This window comes from Coffea arabica, chromosome 3e (genome assembly GCF_036785885.1).
Source record: "Coffea arabica cultivar ET-39 chromosome 3e, Coffea Arabica ET-39 HiFi, whole genome shotgun sequence".
In the NCBI taxonomy this organism is placed as follows: Eukaryota; Viridiplantae; Streptophyta; class Magnoliopsida; order Gentianales; family Rubiaceae; genus Coffea; species Coffea arabica.
This window is the reverse complement of record NC_092315.1, coordinates 154,793-172,408: the sequence shown is the minus strand read 5'-3', so window position 1 is coordinate 172,408 and position 17,616 is coordinate 154,793. Positions and strand designations below refer to the sequence as shown.

The window sequence follows — 17,616 nt, the reverse complement described above, 5'->3', positions numbered from 1 at the left end:
CATATATCTCATATCAAAAAAATATTACATTAATATTTCTTGAAAAAAATATTTTAAATAATCTCCTATCCAAACACACTTAATTGTGACGCAGAGTTACACATATTTTAAATAATCTCCTATCCAAATACATCCTAGAACGGAGTGTGTTTTGATAGAGTACTACTTCAAATAATTAACATAACACTTTTTGTGGTGTAATGTATATGAGATAAAAAGATAGTTGAAAATATAAAATTATGGATTGAGAAATGTGTTTATGACACAAGCTAATATATAACGTGAAATAATTCAGCAATCCAAATAAGGCTCATCGTACTTTGCATAACTTCTTAAAGGGAAAAAGTCAATACTACTAATAATTTCACCCCTCCGATTATACTACCTTTTTATTCCCAACCCAATTGCATCACCCCCAACTAGGGGTGTCAACGGATTAAATTTTTCGAATTTGGGGTTGAAAAATAATTCCAACACTTGGACCCGTTTATTCTAACAAAAAAATGGGTTGGATACAAAATATAAGATTTCGACCAGGATTCAACTCGGAACCGAACAATATATTAATAATTATAAAATATTAATATTTCTAAATAATTTTTTTACCAAATTAACAATGTAGTGATGATTTTGTAAATTGATTTGTGGTTGGTTTTAAATTGACTATTGTGAATTATTTGTGATTTAATTTTGTAATTTGATTTGTTTAAATTTGGAGATTGGATTTGTAATTGATTTTGAAAAATTAAATTTGAACCCTCTAAACCCGAATTCGACTCGGACCCGTTGGACATGATTTCAGGACTTTAAAGTCAAAACTCGTCGGATATACGGATCGGGGTTGGAACCGGGTCCACTGCAGACCAGCCGGATCCGGAGCCGGACCCGTTGATACCCCTAACCCTAACCCCATTTAATGAATTAATCTCGCAATTTAAGTACAATGCGTGGCAACTAGAGTACATTGGAAATCGTCATATCCAAAAACCTCAAAGTCTCTCGTATCAATCGGTACACGCACCACACCACATGCAATGGTCAAATAAGTACATTAAGCTACACATGTGGGCTAGCATGGAGATAGATAGTTAAAAACAATATGGACAAAGGCACTCAAATTTGGTCTGGTTTGGTGGTGAGTTCTTGTTTGCGATATATAATTCAATTATTATCAAGTGGGTAATGTATGGTTGAAGGAGGATTGGTGGCTATTAACTTTATGAGCTAGCCTTTAAAATTTTAGTCCATTAGCGGACTGGATTTTGATCAAAGAGTATTGAGTTGGATACATTTTTTTCAAACTCAATAGTCAAGAATTCAAACCAAGCTTTAAAAACTCGGTAGTGCTTTCGTTCGCTGAAAATCGGGTAGCAGTAGCATGCATGCATAGTAGTCATTCCTAAAGGAGCTAGACTAGATAAGAGAATGTAATTAGAGAAGAAATATATTATTATCGTCAAATGGGGGAGGAAGGTTAATTAAAAGGGAATGGACCAATAAAGGGAGGAAGCCAGGACTCCTAGTCCTAGTACGTACGTGTTAATTGAGTTGGAGAAGTAAGCGAGGGATTGAGTCGTTTTGTTTTGGGAAAAAAGCGAGGGTGGGAAAGATAGGCAACGGAAGAATGTCTTCTAATATTAATATGGTAATATTAAGTTGTACCGACCGATCGCGAGACGACTGATACAGTACAGCACCAGTGCTCCTCATAAGTATTAAGGTAGGGTGTAAAATTGGTCTTCCAAAGAGGGCAAATCCGACGATGAGAGTCTTTTTGTTGCTCTGGAGACGCCGGCCGCCTGAAACTGGAAAAATTGGATAGTAGACTTTTATATATATATATGTATATATGTATATGTAGAGAGGTTGATTGGTGTAACTGAAACATCATTATTAGGAGTATTATTATTATTAGCAGGGCAGGTGCGGGAAGGGAGTGGTTTATGTAAAAATATTTTGAGCCAAATGGAGGAACAAAAAGACAGCACGGGAGCAGCACAAGGAACGATGGATCGGCCGGAGGGGGAGTCCAGCGCTTGGTTCTCTCATCTCCGTTGGTGTGGTCGACGCAGCAAGTAGCAGTAGACTAGCAGTAGCAGCAGTACATTTGAATTTGATTTGAGCGAGGAGACACGACGAAAATGATGATGATGATGATGATGATGATGGTGAAGAGGAGGAGATAATGGCGCGGGGGTACTGGGGAGGGGACCAACCACACACAGAAGAAAGCAAGTGTGTGTGGGGGCAATTACTGTGCGAGTTGCGGGACCTGCATATTTGTCCTTCCTTGCTTGCTCGCGATGGCGGATTGGAATTGTCAATTTTTTTTTGTGGTCAGTGGTCGGTACGTAATGGCCATTTGCAGCAGATGCTTGCTGTCTGTATAAAAATCAAATCAGTACTACTACTACTACTTCTATAGGAATGCATTATTGCTTCTTTCTCTCGTCGTCCTCCATCGTTCTACTTATACATACATATATACATATACATATATATATATATATGTGTGCTTGTGACTCGTCCGTCTCTTTGTGTCCGCTAATTTATTTCTGGAGAATTGGGGCATCGACACAAATACGTACATTTACATAGCTGATAGCAGTTGTTTGTTACTGCCGCCCCGCACGCTATGCTACCATCAAGCTGCTTCAACCACTAATCGCGTCTCTATCTGCTTTTGCTGCTGGTAGCATGCATGAGTATTGAGTACTACTACTAGTAGAAGTAGTTTCTTCCTCGCGTCATGAAATTCCAGTAGTAGTGAGCAATGAAGGACCATTTCGCCCCTCACCGCCCTCAGCTTGTTTCGTCGATGTATAATTATTCATTCATTTTCTACATTGTTAGTGCACATCTGGGGGCGGGGCTTTGTAGACTAGGATAGAAACATAATTTTAATTTGCAGCCACCGCGGCGGCCCCCTCTCCCCTTTCCTCTCTCTCTCTCTCTCTCTCTCGCAGAAAGAACAAAGAAGTTGAACAAACAAAACTTTTACTCAGTTCTTTGGCTATGTCCTGACTTTGAACAGCAGCGCTACCAAAATCGAATACAATAGAATGGATATATATTCCCTTGACTTGAGCATTCTGACCGTGTCTGTCTGCATTTCTACTACGTAGATGAATGATAATTATATAAAATTTAATTTTTGTATATATGTCATGGATTCAAGATGATAGTGTATATATAAGATTTATTCTAAAAATAAATATTCTAAATTACCAGAAGACGAGTTACAACGAAATTCGTAATTAATGTAAGTGCAATGATCGTTCTCTACATGTAACAGCGCACCATTTGGGGTCATGCTACTACTTACTTCATTTTGAGTTTTGACTTGTACATCAATTTCATTAACAAAAAAGGAAAAGGAAAAAAAAAAACACCGATCTCCATTATACACAACTATAACCATTTTGAATGACCAAAACCAGACCGCGTCTCTAATCTAATGACGACTCAGTCCTCGCTACTTTGCCAAATTCTTGCTTTCTAAGTGTCTTTAATGAAAGAATTTGATGATCAACATCTCGTCTCATCTCATCCAAGATTTATGTTTACTGTGGACATACCAATGCACACCCCTTAGTTAATACGAGGTGAGAAAAATGATGGACCTTGGAAGGCATGCATAACACTATCGTCCCATCTGCATCCACTCCCAAAATTTCCCAAGAAGAAAACCTTTTGATTTCATTTGCGCCCAAAGTCGAGGCTCAATTTCTTCTGCTTAACCGTTGGTCCTGTGACGGAGCTTTGCTCAATGGGGTAGGACTATTGTTGATGATCATGTCATCCGGTGGGCTGTTTTGTTTCACATGCAAGTGCATCCTTGGATATCTTAGGCTTAGCCACATTATTGTGTTTGGTTGAATGAAATTTGAAATTCTTTCTACTCCCACCCAAAACCCCTAAGAAAAAAAAAAATGTCGAAGCTGCCAAACGAATGGCTAAAGTCCATGACGTATGATTCTTCACGGACCCAAAAGAGATTGGGCGTCCAATCACACCAGGAATCCATCTCAATATCCTTGCCTTTATGCCCACTCATGGGCTGCCATCAGCCAACCTCGTTATATCTATAGCCCTAATCGAAAGTTTTTTATTTTATCAAAGCGAAAAAGAAAAAAAAAAAAGAAGAAGAAGAAGAAGTAAGAGGCGAAGTAAAATATACTCCATGGAATTAAAATGAAAGATAAGAAAGTGAAAATAGGGAAAGTTTCGAATCAAACCAAAACTTTGCTTGATTTTTTTTTTTTTTTCGAGATGATAACTATTGTATAACCTATTCTATCATATACTAGAGATGAGGGGGAATTAAAGAGTCTTGTATTGGGAACTAGTAGGTACACAGATTTTACTAAATCAAATGGGTGCTCTGATATCACCCTTGAATTTTTTTCGCTGCAGATGAGATTTGAACCCTCATCTACAGCCCAAGCAGAGGCTTAAGTTCCACTTGGTGGCCAAGCTCAGTGGTTCCAAAACTTTGCTTGATTGGTACTCTGAGGTTAGAAAAAACAGCAGTAAATGGAAAATGGGTGAGTCCAAAGTCCAAAGTGGGAAGTGGGGATGATTAAGAACAGATAAGAGGTTTTGTAGAGTGGAGGGATGGACGCCATCCGAGTCCAACCACACAATCATCTCATGTCCACGTTGTCAAAGAGAGATAATTTGAGAAACCTCCTCCTCCTCCTCAGAGGTTTGTAATGATTGCAACTACCTCCCTTGAGGTTCAAAAAATTACAAAAAACTTCCCCAACAAATGATGATGTAGGCACAAAAAATCCAATGAATATCTTATATTGCACAAAATATATTAAATGACAAAAGAAAGAAATCAAATATCAGCAATACTTGCTAAGTATATACATAATTTTAAGATAGGCCCTTGCAGCAAAATCTAGGCTATGTTCTAAGGCATCATTTTTTAATGCATGGACTTTTTTTTTGTTCCTCTTTGCTAAGCAAGTCGTGAAGAAATCGTTTTTAACAAATGCATCCTTATTAATCGGCTATTTATAAACTAGGTAAGAAGTCCATTTAAATGAATTAGCAATTGAATACAACGCATTAGGTGGGATGAACTTAGAGGTTTTGGATAAGAAAATATTTGCAAAATGCGGTTTACTTTTTCCTTTACACTCAATTGTCACCTAGAATTTGTAAGGTTGTCAATACTACTATTATACTCTTTCTATAACACTAAGAGAGGTGGATAAGTGTAATTTTTCAAACTTCAAGGGAAGTGGCGCAATTACCAGAGACCCGAGGGGAGGTTTATGAAGTTATCCCTTTTAAAGAAAATGTGAATACGCAGTAGTGCTGCACGCCAATCATGAAAATTTCCAAAGTAATTAATTCTCCAGATGCCAGCCAGCCAGCCAGCCAGCCAGCCAGCCAGCCAGCTGTGGTTTGAAATTTTGAATGGGGACTCGGAAATGAAACGGACATCATCAATCCTCTAATAAGGATCCTAATTGTGTCTTTTTTTTTTAATATAAATCATTATTATTTTGTGGTGGTTTGGGGCCCAATAACTCGTCAATTTCATTGGCCACCAATTAAAGTGCCCATTCTTCTTCTTCAACTTTTTTGTGTTGCTGATTGATTGTTTGATGGGTAAATCAGATGGAGTCGAACACGCACAAGAGAACCTTTGACCGTAAATGAACGAACAAACTCCGCCCCATCTGATCTCAACGATCTATAGGTTTGTTTGGATTGAAGATTATTTGTCAAAATTTATTTGCTTACATCATCATTATAATTTTCAACACACCTTTTTATCTTTTCAATTATCTTTTTATCTCACGTACATCACATACAATAAAAATATCTCAAATAATTTACGATCCAAACAGACCCTATGAGAGTTGTGAGTTGTGACGCCGCCCCAATCATGGACTGAACCTCGTCCGCACTGACAATTGTAATTATTACGCCACATTTCTTCTTACGCGCTTCTCCCCTCCCAACACTCCCAATCCAAGTACTTTTGCTTGAAAGAAAAAAAAAAAAAAAAAACTCTTCCTGCTAGGACTCGTATTTGTGTCTAGGATTTATACTAGTATTTTATACCCAGTAGCCCTTTTTTTTATTTTTCCTTTTTTATATATACTCCTATAAAAAATTATACTACTGCTTACCTGGTCTAGTCTAGCCTGGTCCAGCCTTTGTTCAGAAATTTTGCTTAGACTTTGTCCACCGGACCGCCACCCACATTTCTCCACTATACTACAGCTACCGCTACCTTCCTTGCAACTGTAGCTAACTGCTTCTTGGTCTTGGTTCCTTCTCCCTCCCTAACACCCAAACTTCCACTCTTACTTAAACCGTCTCTTCTTTCTCCAGCGTTAATCTGCGCTGACCAGACTCCCCCAACGGCCAAAGGTGATTCTTTGCTTTATTTTCATCTCTCGATTTTTTTTTTTTTTTTGGGAATTTCGCTCCAACCTGAGCCTTGATTACTTTGGAAAGATTGAATTTTTCTGCTTTAGGACTGTGAATGCCTTCGTGATGATTATTTGCGGATGCTTTGATATACTTGTACTTTGCTGCAAATTAAGTAAGTAGGATTACAATTTTATTTTCGTGCTTCCGGGTTCCACTCCTCTTTTTTTTTTTTTTTTTTTAAATTATTTTTTGGGAGGGAAAGGGTGAACCAGTGATGAATTTGCTTCTTTAGATACCGTCCTTGATTGATTGATTTGATTAATTCGTCTTTTTTTGGTTACCGTTTAGCATGTGTGTCAGCGCCTCGATGTCCCTGAAATCCTGTGTCTTGTTCCTACTTGCCAGGATGATGCTTTCTTCTAAGTTTCCTATTGTCTTTTCATTTCATCTCTCAAGCTAAAACTTGTATCGTCCTTATTTTAATTCACTGCTTACGGTTTCTGAAGCATTGCAGCGCAATAGTTTCCAACTGGAGCTTGATTCATCTATTTGACTCTTTTTTTTTGGTTTTGCGTGTAAATAACCGCCCTTGTAGAGGACAAAATTTTGAACTAAGTTTGCGCTTCTGTTACTTGCTGTACACTCACTTATTGACCTAAATGTTGCTTTGCGCTTGGCTTTATGCCTTACAACGACATGCAGGCACCACGCATCCAAATCTTGGAGAAAAGCACACCGGTGTAATTATCCCTAACACCAACTTGGATGTGTTCTGATCTTATATGTTACTCAAAACAACTTTTACCATCTAAACAACAGCTCTAGATACGAAGTGGCTTATCAGAATACTTGTCTTGTATCTAGAACCACTACTTTTGGCCATTTATATGGTGACTGTCCTTTAATTTTTTTTTTAAAAAATAATAATAATAATAAGGACTTGCAACGAAGCAAATGCTTTATGTTCTTATTTCTTGAGCACCCATGGTTTATCTTTCATTTCTATAATTAGTCATACTGCTTAACCAGATTACAAGGGAAAAACAGAGGTTGAACAAAATAAACCATGAGCTGCTTCGGTTGTTGTTCGGAAGATGACATGCAAAAGACACATGATCATGGACCATTTACAGCAAATAACTTTGCAGGTGAGTTTCATTCTGGACTTGTATTTCTACTGAAATAGCTAATTCCATTCTATGTCACTTTAATGGGCTAGAGTGACCTGCTTGAATTTTTAACCTCTTAGTTTCTATTGAAAGCTGCCTCTTTTTACCTTGAATATGAGATAGAAAATGTACATAATTTGATTTCACCTGCCATGGCTTCATTTAGACATTTTTAATTAGGTTGTTGAAGAAAACTTTTGGCTTTTCTAAGCTACAAGGAGACATACTTTGTCACAGTAATGTTGTGCAACTTAACTGCTTGCTGTTCACTTGTTACTTTCTGCAATTCTCGTTAGTAAATCTTCGAAGGGACCTCATCACAATAAAACTTACAGTAAATGCTTTGTAGGTAATAATGCAGGCTTTCGTGTCCCAGAATCAGTTCCAAAGGACCAACCAGCCAAAAGGATCCAGCCAATTGCTGTCCCAGCTATTCCAGTTGATGAATTGAAGGACATCACAGATAACTTTGGTACAAATGCTTTGATTGGTGAGGGATCATATGGAAGGGTATACCATGGTGTCTTGAAAAGTGGCCAGGCTGCAGCCATAAAGAAGTTAGACTCCAGTAAGCAACCAGACCAGGATTTCTTGGAACAGGTTGGGGCCGTGAAGTTTAGTTTGTAATATTTTTCAAAAAAGGTACTTGATCTAGATAATTGATAATTACTACTTGTGCTATTTGGTGCATGGCTTTCCAGGTTTCTATGGTATCAAGATTGAAACACGAAAATGTTGTTGGGCTTCTTGGTTATTCTGTGGATGGTGGTCTCCGTGTCTTGGCCTATGAGTATGCTCCCAATGGATCTCTGCATGATATTCTTCATGGTATGTTAAGAAAATATTTTCTTTTGATGAACTTAGACATTGCCACTGCAGCCAAGTGAAGATTGTTTTACACAGTAAGTTGTGTAGGGAACTCCTTCATTTACCCCTGGGCTAGTGAAGTTTCATAAAGACAGTGAAAGAGTAAATATGATTAACCTCTTTTCAAAGTTTTCCCATTCTTATCTGGTACATATGACGGCATCAGTATAAATACTGATGCAATTGCATTTTCAGCTGTCCTCTCGTTGGAATATGGTTTTGCATAATTAGAGTTTCTTTGGCACCTAAACAATGTCGATACTTGAAAAGCATTTATAACTGCTTTGGAGGTACTATCCCTCTTTGCTGTTGCTTAATGCATGATGTTTATGCATCTGAGTAGATAAACACGTACTCCGTCCTTGACAACTCAAGCTTTTAATGAGCTAGTAAATCTGCAATCATAGTGAGGTTCTTATAATCTGTTCTTATCACGGAACACAGAAATCACTTCCACATTTTTTGGGCTCTTTGAGGGTTTTTCTTTTCTTCAAAGTGTAAAGGGGCAAGATCGAGGGAGTTATATAGATAGCCTTACTCTCTTTCAAGCTGCTTTAGCTTTAGAATAAGAAGGTGACTCAAACACAAAACAATGGCACCTTTTTGAAGTCGAACTTTCTATTGCAGTGGAAGAATGTTTGTGCACTTGCTTCTTCACAGTATGCCACTTAAGAAAACCGCAGGAAAAATTTTCCCTAGTCATGACTTTTGAACTCTCAATTTATTCGTCCAGTATTGTTGCTAGTCTCAATTGTGTTGAATTACTGTGCAACTGTGGATCCAGGACGAAAAGGTGTTAAAGGTGCTCAGCCAGGTCCAGTGCTATCTTGGGCCCAAAGGGTTAAAATTGCTGTTGGGGCTGCAAAAGGCCTCGAATATTTGCATGAAAAGGTGCAGCCTCATATTATCCACCGCGATATTAAGTCCAGCAATGTTTTACTTTTCGAGGATGATGTCTCCAAAATTGCTGATTTTGATTTGTCAAATCAAGCCCCTGACATGGCAGCACGCCTTCATTCTACTCGAGTCCTGGGGACTTTTGGTTATCATGCTCCGGAGTAAGTGTTTCGTGTCTTGTGTAGTGGCTATAGAGATAAACCTTTGTGCTGAGTTTTAGTTATTTTGAAGTTGGTCTGATCCTGATTGATTTTGGGAGGCAGGTATGCAATGACTGGGCAGCTGAGTGCAAAGAGTGATGTTTACAGCTTTGGTGTTGTTCTTCTGGAGCTGTTGACTGGTCGTAAACCTGTGGATCATACGTTGCCACGAGGACAGCAGAGTCTGGTAACGTGGGTATGTGGTCTATCTCATTGGTCGTATTAGTGATGGAGGATTCTCATCTTTTTTTTCCTCTCCTAAGATTTGTTTGCACGGTGTCAGTCTCCATTTGGGATTCAATTAGAATTGATCATCAGCATTCTATAGTTGATGGTTTCACATTTAAATGAATTAGGCGACTCCGAAACTCAGTGAGGATAAGGTGAAGCAGTGTGTTGATGCTAGACTACAGGATCAATACCCTCCTAAGGCAGTTGCTAAGGTAATAATTACTGTTCTCTTTGGTCTAGAATCATGTTCAGGGCCTCTGCTCTTTATTTTATAGTGCATTCCTTTCAAAGTTCATTTGCTCTTGAACGCACCTAATTCGTGCCACCAGTCAGTCTGTTGATTTTTCTTCCTTTCAAAGCTCATTTGCTTATATTACGATGATTGGGTCCTCCAAAACAGATGGCTGCCGTCGCTGCCTTGTGCGTGCAATACGAAGCAGATTTCCGGCCGAACATGAGCATCGTAGTAAAAGCTCTGCAGCCTCTTTTGAATGCTCGAAGTGGAGCTTCCAGTGAAACACCAAACCTGTGACTGCGCAAAGCCATTGGTTTGATTGATTTAAGCAACCGGCATGAAAGGAAGTAGACAGTCTAGTTTCATTCACTCACAAAACTGTAGAGAGTTGATTTTCAATCGTCCAAGTCCAACGTAAATATGCATTTGACTTTATAATTGTTTTTTTTTTTTTTTTTTTTTTTATGAATCTTTTGTACACAATTTATTTTTCTTTGAAATTGAAGTATCAAAAGGGTATACTGACTATTGTATTGTATGGACTGAGTGATTCAAAAAGCAGAAAACCAAAAAAAAAAAGAGAGGATGATTTTATTGATTGCTTTTTAGTTTTGTCACAGTCCAAGTAGAACCATCTTTTTTGCACACACTCCGTCTCCCTCCCTCCCGCATTATTATTATGATTGGCATGATGAAACAAACCTTTTTCGTGAAAATTGGAACATCCTTCAAGTACAGCATTATATCTTTCAAGAAACCTGCATTATGCGTCCGCGAACCACCTATAATTTCTATATCTATCTACTGGAGTTTGGGTGCGTGTGTGTGTGTAAATAACAAGATGGAAAGAAGAGACGAAGGCCTGCCTGTACAAACTTCTACTGTACTGCTCCCTCCCATCATCTTTATCTTTCTTATCTTCTTTATCTATAATATAGGTAAAGCGACAGACCAAAAAGGCAAAAAACGATACACTCCACCACAACAAGCTCACTTCCGAGCCTGCCTTTTAAACGAGCAGCAGCAGCTCACAACCTTGGAAGGCCGTTCATCATCATTTAGGATGGTTTTGCTAGCTGGGCAATGCTTAGCCGTCACTTCTTCTCAAAATCGGATTTTCGCTCCTATCTGTCTCGTCATTCTCCCTCTGAGAGCCTGGTTGATTTCTTCGTCTTCTGCCACCCTGATTGTGCAACTGAGCCAAAGTCAGATCAATTATCAAACCTTAATAATGCTGGCGTGGCATCCCACAAAAAAGAGGAATTAGCAATGTCCAAAACTGACTATACAGCAAAGGATATCCACACGAGAAACAGATTCAGCTTTTAAAAGTTCAAACCAGACCTTTCGCAATACTGGATACTCTTCTGATTCAAGCATGCGAGCAACCTGACTCATAATGGGTCTCTTTTCAGCATCAGGATCAACACATCTTAAAGCGGTCAAAAGAGCCCGTTTGAGGGCTGTTGTTGGTGGCCTGGTCTCAATTGTGGGGTCAACAACTTCTTCAAAGCGTCTGCTCCCGACCATCACCTTGAGCCAGTCAACTAAGTTTACCTGAAACAACAACAACAACCCAAAAGGAAAAAAATAAAATAAAATAAAATCAAAGGTGTAACTAATAGAAATACAAGGTTCACTTTAGTTGAACCCACAATACATGTCAAGAAAATTTTGGATACAAGCGTGGTAGAGCTTCCAAGAAGGATAGTCCTTCCTGAAAAATCAAGCCGAGAGTATCTTAAACCATGAATATGTGTATTTCCAAACTTCTATATCAAACTTGGATACTGTAGGTTCAAGAAAACATTGGAAAACAGAGGAAGGGAAAGTAGATAAAGTACAGATTGTGATTGATTATGGCTCAAGATTGCAAAGTGCGGTTTCATATGATTCATGACAACTTTTATCTGAATCAAAACATTTTCAAGTTTAAACAATCCAGTTTACTCCTTAGTAAAAGCATGCCACTTCTTTGGCCAAAACCTTTGATATTTACAGACAAACATATGTATATATGTTCCAACATTGCTGTCTATCATACCTCAGGTGCAGGGCGACCATAATCTACAGGATCTCTTCCAGTAATGGCTTCCAAGAGCACAACCCCAAAGCTATAAACATCACTCTTCTCATTTAGGAGGCCACTATTTGCATATTCAGGTGCAACATATCTATATGGGTTAAAAAAAGAGGAGGGGGGGGGGGAGGAACAGAGAATGTCAGAAAAAGAAGAGCCGAGTTTGGGTTAATTGGAGAGCTCGTAAACAGAAAGCAGTAAGGAAAAGGAAACTTTGTCCAATTGAGATCGGATATCTGATATAAATACCCACCCAAAGGTACCCATAACTCTGGTTGTAATGTGACTTTTTCCAGCACCGAGCAGCTTAGCCAGACCAAAATCAGATAGTTTAGCATTGAAGTCATCATCAATGAGTATATTGCTGGACTTTATATCTCGATGCACCACTTTGGGCTCAATTGCCTCATGCAAATATGCAAGACTGCAAGAAGCATATCTCATTTGAACTTAAAATGGAGCCTAAGAAAAACTTCAAAGACAAGAAGAAGTTTGTAGATGGACTTACGCTTTTGCAGTGCCTACTAAAACTTTCATACGAGCCTCCCAAGTAAGATAACCACGATGGCTCATGGCTCCATGAAGCCATTGCTCTAGATTTCCATTGTTTACATATTCATATACCAACAACCTGAATTTTATAGGGAAGTCCAACAGAGGTAAAGTAAAGTTAGCTCGCTAAATGAAAAAGGCCTTGAGGTTTAACCACCTGATCAGTAAATTTTAAGGGTTCAAACAAAATGCCGATCTGCATCTCATTTAAATCTAATGCACAAATGAAAAGAAGATGAAACAGGTTTAAGCAGTAATGTGCCTGTGAGTTCCTTCAATACAGTAACCCAGAAGTCGAACTAAATTTTTGTGGCGGACATGACCAATAGCCTCAACTTCAACCCTGAATTCCTTCTCTGCTTGCCCTCTGGACATTTAGAAACAAGAGAAAAGGCTTCTTGTTAATTATTTATCAGGTTCTGTAGAATACTTGAGGTACCTTATATAAACCCATCCGAGAACTTACATATTGTTGAGGATTTTTTTAACAGCAACAGGAGAGCCGTTTATCAGTCGGCCACGATAAACAACACCATATCCACCCTCACCAATAACATTTTCCTTGGAAAATCTGTTGGTTGCAACTTCAAGGTCCCTAAGCGTAAACCAATGACCCCAACCAAGGTGAGAAAACTCAGGAAGACCTGATAAAGGGGAAGAAACAGCTACTGGATGTGAATTATATATTGCTCCAGCGCCCCCCTTTTCCCCTGACTCACACGCGACACCTTCTTTCTCCAAATTAGTAAAGGAATCATATTGACTGCTATTATCAGCATTCATGGCCTTTTCACAGCTAAGAAGCTTATCTGAATCTTTATCACTAAACTTGTCCTGAAGGGTAAGGAAATCAATATCATGGGCAGCATAATTTTTGGCTGAATATTGGTCAACCTTGATCTCTTTAATTTCCTTTGATACCTTGGGAATTTGGCTAATTGGAAGAGTGGCACTGCCTCTTTTTGATCTTTTACGTGACAGACAAAATGGCAGAACCAAAACAATAAACACAAGGAACAAGCCCACAAAGATGGCTATTAAAACCCACACCTTAAGATGAAAGATGTGAGTTCTCTTTGACAGTTCAAAGTTAAGGCCGGATGCCATTTTAAACAAATGAAAGCACCTGCAGAAAGAAAACCGAGATATCATGAAGAGAGTTTGCAGTGGTAACTAACCCATATAAATCGTGATGGCATTCTTGCTCTAGCTAATACTCACTTTTAATTTAAAACGCAATTTACTTTAGCCGAATTCATACTGCCCTTCTGTCAGCCCAGGTATACATTGTCTTGCATCAGCAAGAAGAAAAAGAGCAGCACTACATAAGAGAAATGGTTGAGCAAAGGCAACCAATGAATCACAAAAAATAGTAGCTTGAACAATTTTCAGGAGCCACAAAGTTCTGACATAAAACAGAGGGAGAGATTGCCCAAAAAATATGACGTTAAAGATGGAGCCAATACACATTATCCAAACACACGGGAGGACCGTATGCAGACTTTCAGAGACCAATCAAAAAAAGAAATGAACAGCAACTGAAGCAGCAAACAGCAAAATGTTCCACATGTAATGAACAAAATCGCAATGAAATTCAAGCAAAGCTTCAAACTTTTACCTCTATTTTGATGAGATTGAAGAACGAGGGACCTTTCTCTCCAATAGCTTTTTATTTTGACAACTTTACAGAGAAAACTCTGAACCCTAGATCTCTTCTTATGAGAGGAGGCCTGAAACACATTTGGAAATGTACGCAAGTTTAGGCTCCCAAATTAACTCCCACTTTATCAAGAATCCCAAGCATACAGGAACTTTTGCAGGATTTCCTTTATGGTTTCTCCTAAATGGGAATCCTGCTAAGAACTACTACTGCTGCTGCTATTCTCTAGAACAAGCAAACTTGAATAAGTTAAGCAGTAGTCCAGTTGAAGAAAGTGGCCCTTTGGGGAAATTGAATTAGTAATGGCAGAGGCCACATGGAAGTCTGGGAAGCAACGGTGGCGATATGAAAACTTAAAAGAAAAACAAAAGGAATGCTATGCTACTAAGAAGAGGGCAGGGAGTTATCAGTGGTAGGTGAGGCCTCTATGTTGGAACATACAGTAGAAGTGAAGCATGAAAGTTGAGGGCTACTTTATGGTTTGCTTTTCCCTTTTATGGGTTCATCCCAAAATTGAAACTTGAAGGTGCCTCGAAGGTGACTCTGACAGATCATCAGAGTACTAAGAAAAAAAAAATTGAAAAATACTACTGCTACATATGATGGGCTAACTGCTGCTATCCTATTTGTTCTGCTGTTGTTGTACTACTAAGTAGTTATCCTTCACAAGAAGGCACTGCTGTACTTCTTGAAAATTTTAACAAGCTTATTAACCAAAATTGTTTGAAAATAGAGTGAAATGGCATCAGTTTAGATTTATAAATTATAGTAAGAGTCTACTAGTAATCAGTGCCACTGAGGACAAAAGCGAGGTGTTAGTACCAGTGGTAATTTCCATTGAAAGGTCAAATTGTACAAAAAGTGTATTAGCAGCGGCCCCAAATGGCGAGTTCCAAACACACACTCATGACATCCCAGTCTGTTTGGATTGTGAATTATTAGAGATATTTTTACTGTAGCATTTTTTGTGATGTGATGTATGTGAGATAAAAAGGTAATTGAGAAGGTAAAAAGATGTATTAAAAATTGTAATGATGATGTAAGTAAATAAATTTGGGGAAATAAAGCCCAATCCAAACAAACCCGTCATTCCTAGTTGTCAGACATTTTCCTTGCTAAGAAATTTATCTAGGAAAAAAAGGGGTAGTGCATTAATAGCGGCGAAGGAAGAAGGAAGAGAGAGGGGGGGGGGGTGGGGGGGGAAATCGGGGTTGGTGAAATGGATTTTAATTTGAACAGCTCCTACTACTTAATGATTGGGAAATGCAACCTTAGCCCGGTCGGTTGGAAGTCAAAGAAACAGGCTGGATGCCCCTACCATGCCAGTTGCCAGTTTTAATAGTGCTGCCCCCAGCTCCGGGGCCCGACCCCCGGGGGCAATTTCTCTCGTGGAAATGCTAGTAATAGGCTTTTATAGTACAGGTACAAAAACTGACTGGGAAAAAGGGTAGAAGAAAAAGGTGCCGAAGATGAGGAAAGAAGGTGTACTTGGGTATATAGCTCGTCAATCATGATCATCTGGTGCGGGTTGCGGGTGGGTTGATGAATGCGCCAAGTAAATCAGCTTCAGCAATAGACGATAGCTGTGCTACTGCCTACCCACCTACCAAAGACCCCAAGAAAAAAAAAAGGAGGAAAAAAAAGACAGACAAGGAGGAATGTATGTACGGTAGCCTGCCTGCAGCCAGTGAAAGTCCGCAACGGATCTTCTGTCCCACATTCTGTGTCACACTCTGTCTCATTTTTTATTATATTGCTATTTCTCCTACATAAACATCATGTTTTAGTTCTTTTTTGTTTCCTTAAGATTCAATAACTATTAATTGAGTTACACACAAAATTTAACAAATTCAAAATGCATAAAAAATGAGATTTTTTATGAATTTTTTACTGTATTTTTTAATTTTCTATTATATATTACTTTTTTTAAGCTGCTGTATTTATTTTTTATTCAATTAATAGTTATTGAATCTTAAGGAAACAAAAAAAAATTAAAACATGATGTTTATGTAGGAGAAATAGCAATATAATAAAAAATGAGACAGATAGTAGCACAGGATGTGAAACAGAGGATCCATTGCGGTGAAAGTCTGAAACCCTTTGCTGGTTCCGGAGACAAATTACAACCAACTGCCCAGACAAGTAAAGTAGTACATCCTCATTGCATACCTGCATGGGCTAGAAAAAGAAAGTTGGCTATTGTTTGCCTGCTAATAATTTGGTCAACCAAGCAAAGCAAGGTATAAAAATTAGTGGTAGAATTCACCAGATATTATGTCTTGTCTTGTCTTGTGAGATGAACGAATATGTAACATCGGCCGCTTCATTCTATAATATATTAGTACATACATATATATGTCCTCGTACTAGTCGACTGCTTCATTCTTTATTTATGGTTGGCATGAAAGCCACTAGCTAGCTAGTATTTCATTTCAAGCACCTCTTCCATGGTAGAGTTGATGAAGTAACCACAAAGATTTTCTGAAATGTTTGCCATTTCTTGAACCCCATTAAAATTTACCTACTTGAATTCTTCCAGAATAGAAATTCTTCAAGTGGAAAAATACTTCTCACCAACAAACTCTCTTCAATTCCATGCTCATACGTACAAATCTGGATTGGACGGCAGTACTGGGATAATTTTGTCAATTCGTTCATCATACTGTTTATTCATTCATTGTTGATCCATCAAACTCGTACTGCTGTCAACCAAAACATTTTTGAGGTTTTTTTCAAACTTTTTATGTGTTTTTCTCTCGCGGACGCAGCAGCATATATGTATATTTGTTGTTTTCTGGTGCACAGTCAACATCCGAGGGATAATAGAATTAATGCAAATGGTGAAGTTGCAAAGTGGTTGGTTACTAATTAATTACAAACACGCGTGGCGTTGATACTAAAAAATACCCAAGTCAATCACGATTAGGGAGTCGAGGTAACGTATTAAAGAGAACTTTACATAATAATAGAATTTTTAATAAAAGCATTTATTAAGTCCTTAAGTGTTTTTAACTATACTGTTTGGAGATGTAGTTTATAATAAGTCCTTAAATAATGTGTAATTTCAAATTTTTGAAATGTATTTATCTTTTTTATTTCATTCATAATATAAGATAAAATAATTAAATTTAATAGTTTATTTTGTAAAATACAAAAACTATTCCAAAAGCACCAAATTTTAACTGTACTTTCAATACCTAAAATTTCACTCCTAATTTTATGGGATGAAATTCACTAAACGCCTTAAAAATACTTTCTTTTTTCACCTAGAGGCGTTTTTTTGTTTTTTTTTTTTTTAAAATAACCAAAAGCACTGCAACCCC

The 17,616-nt window shown here is 38.1% G+C and overlaps 2 protein-coding genes across 5 annotated transcripts; one reads left to right on the top strand and one right to left on the bottom strand.

Moving 5' to 3' along the window:
* Positions 1–6,131: 6,131 nt before the first annotated feature.
* On the top strand, positions 6,132–10,613 carry LOC113738000 (pto-interacting protein 1). 2 transcript variants are annotated; one of them, XM_027265135.2, is made up of 9 exons: positions 6,132–6,399; positions 7,105–7,142; positions 7,432–7,550; positions 7,921–8,171; positions 8,273–8,399; positions 9,223–9,496; positions 9,599–9,731; positions 9,892–9,978; positions 10,167–10,613. In XM_027265135.2, the coding sequence occupies exons 3-9, from the start codon at positions 7,469–7,471 to the stop codon at positions 10,296–10,298; spliced, it is 1,086 nt and encodes a 361-aa protein (XP_027120936.1). In that variant the 5' UTR covers positions 6,132–6,399; positions 7,105–7,142; positions 7,432–7,468; the 3' UTR covers positions 10,299–10,613. The 2 variants fall into 2 exon arrangements, with proteins under 2 accessions (XP_027120936.1, XP_027120935.1); XM_027265134.2 differs by lacking the exon at positions 7,105–7,142.
* LOC113737999 (probable receptor-like protein kinase At5g18500) lies at positions 10,433–14,894 on the bottom strand. Of its 3 annotated transcripts, none has more exons than XM_072084093.1 (9): positions 14,252–14,894; positions 13,855–13,954; positions 13,100–13,759; positions 12,896–13,000; positions 12,590–12,712; positions 12,335–12,505; positions 12,046–12,175; positions 11,346–11,558; positions 10,433–11,196 (listed from the first exon to the last, which is right to left on the bottom strand). In XM_072084093.1, the coding sequence occupies exons 3-9, from the start codon at positions 13,738–13,740 to the stop codon at positions 11,089–11,091; spliced, it is 1,491 nt and encodes a 496-aa protein (XP_071940194.1). In that variant the 5' UTR covers positions 13,741–13,759; positions 13,855–13,954; positions 14,252–14,894; the 3' UTR covers positions 10,433–11,088. The 3 variants fall into 3 exon arrangements, with proteins under 3 accessions (XP_071940194.1, XP_071940196.1, XP_071940195.1); XM_072084095.1 differs by having other exon boundaries at positions 10,433–11,184; positions 14,252–14,893; XM_072084094.1 differs by lacking the exon at positions 13,855–13,954.
* Between the last annotated feature and the right edge of the window lie 2,722 nt (positions 14,895–17,616).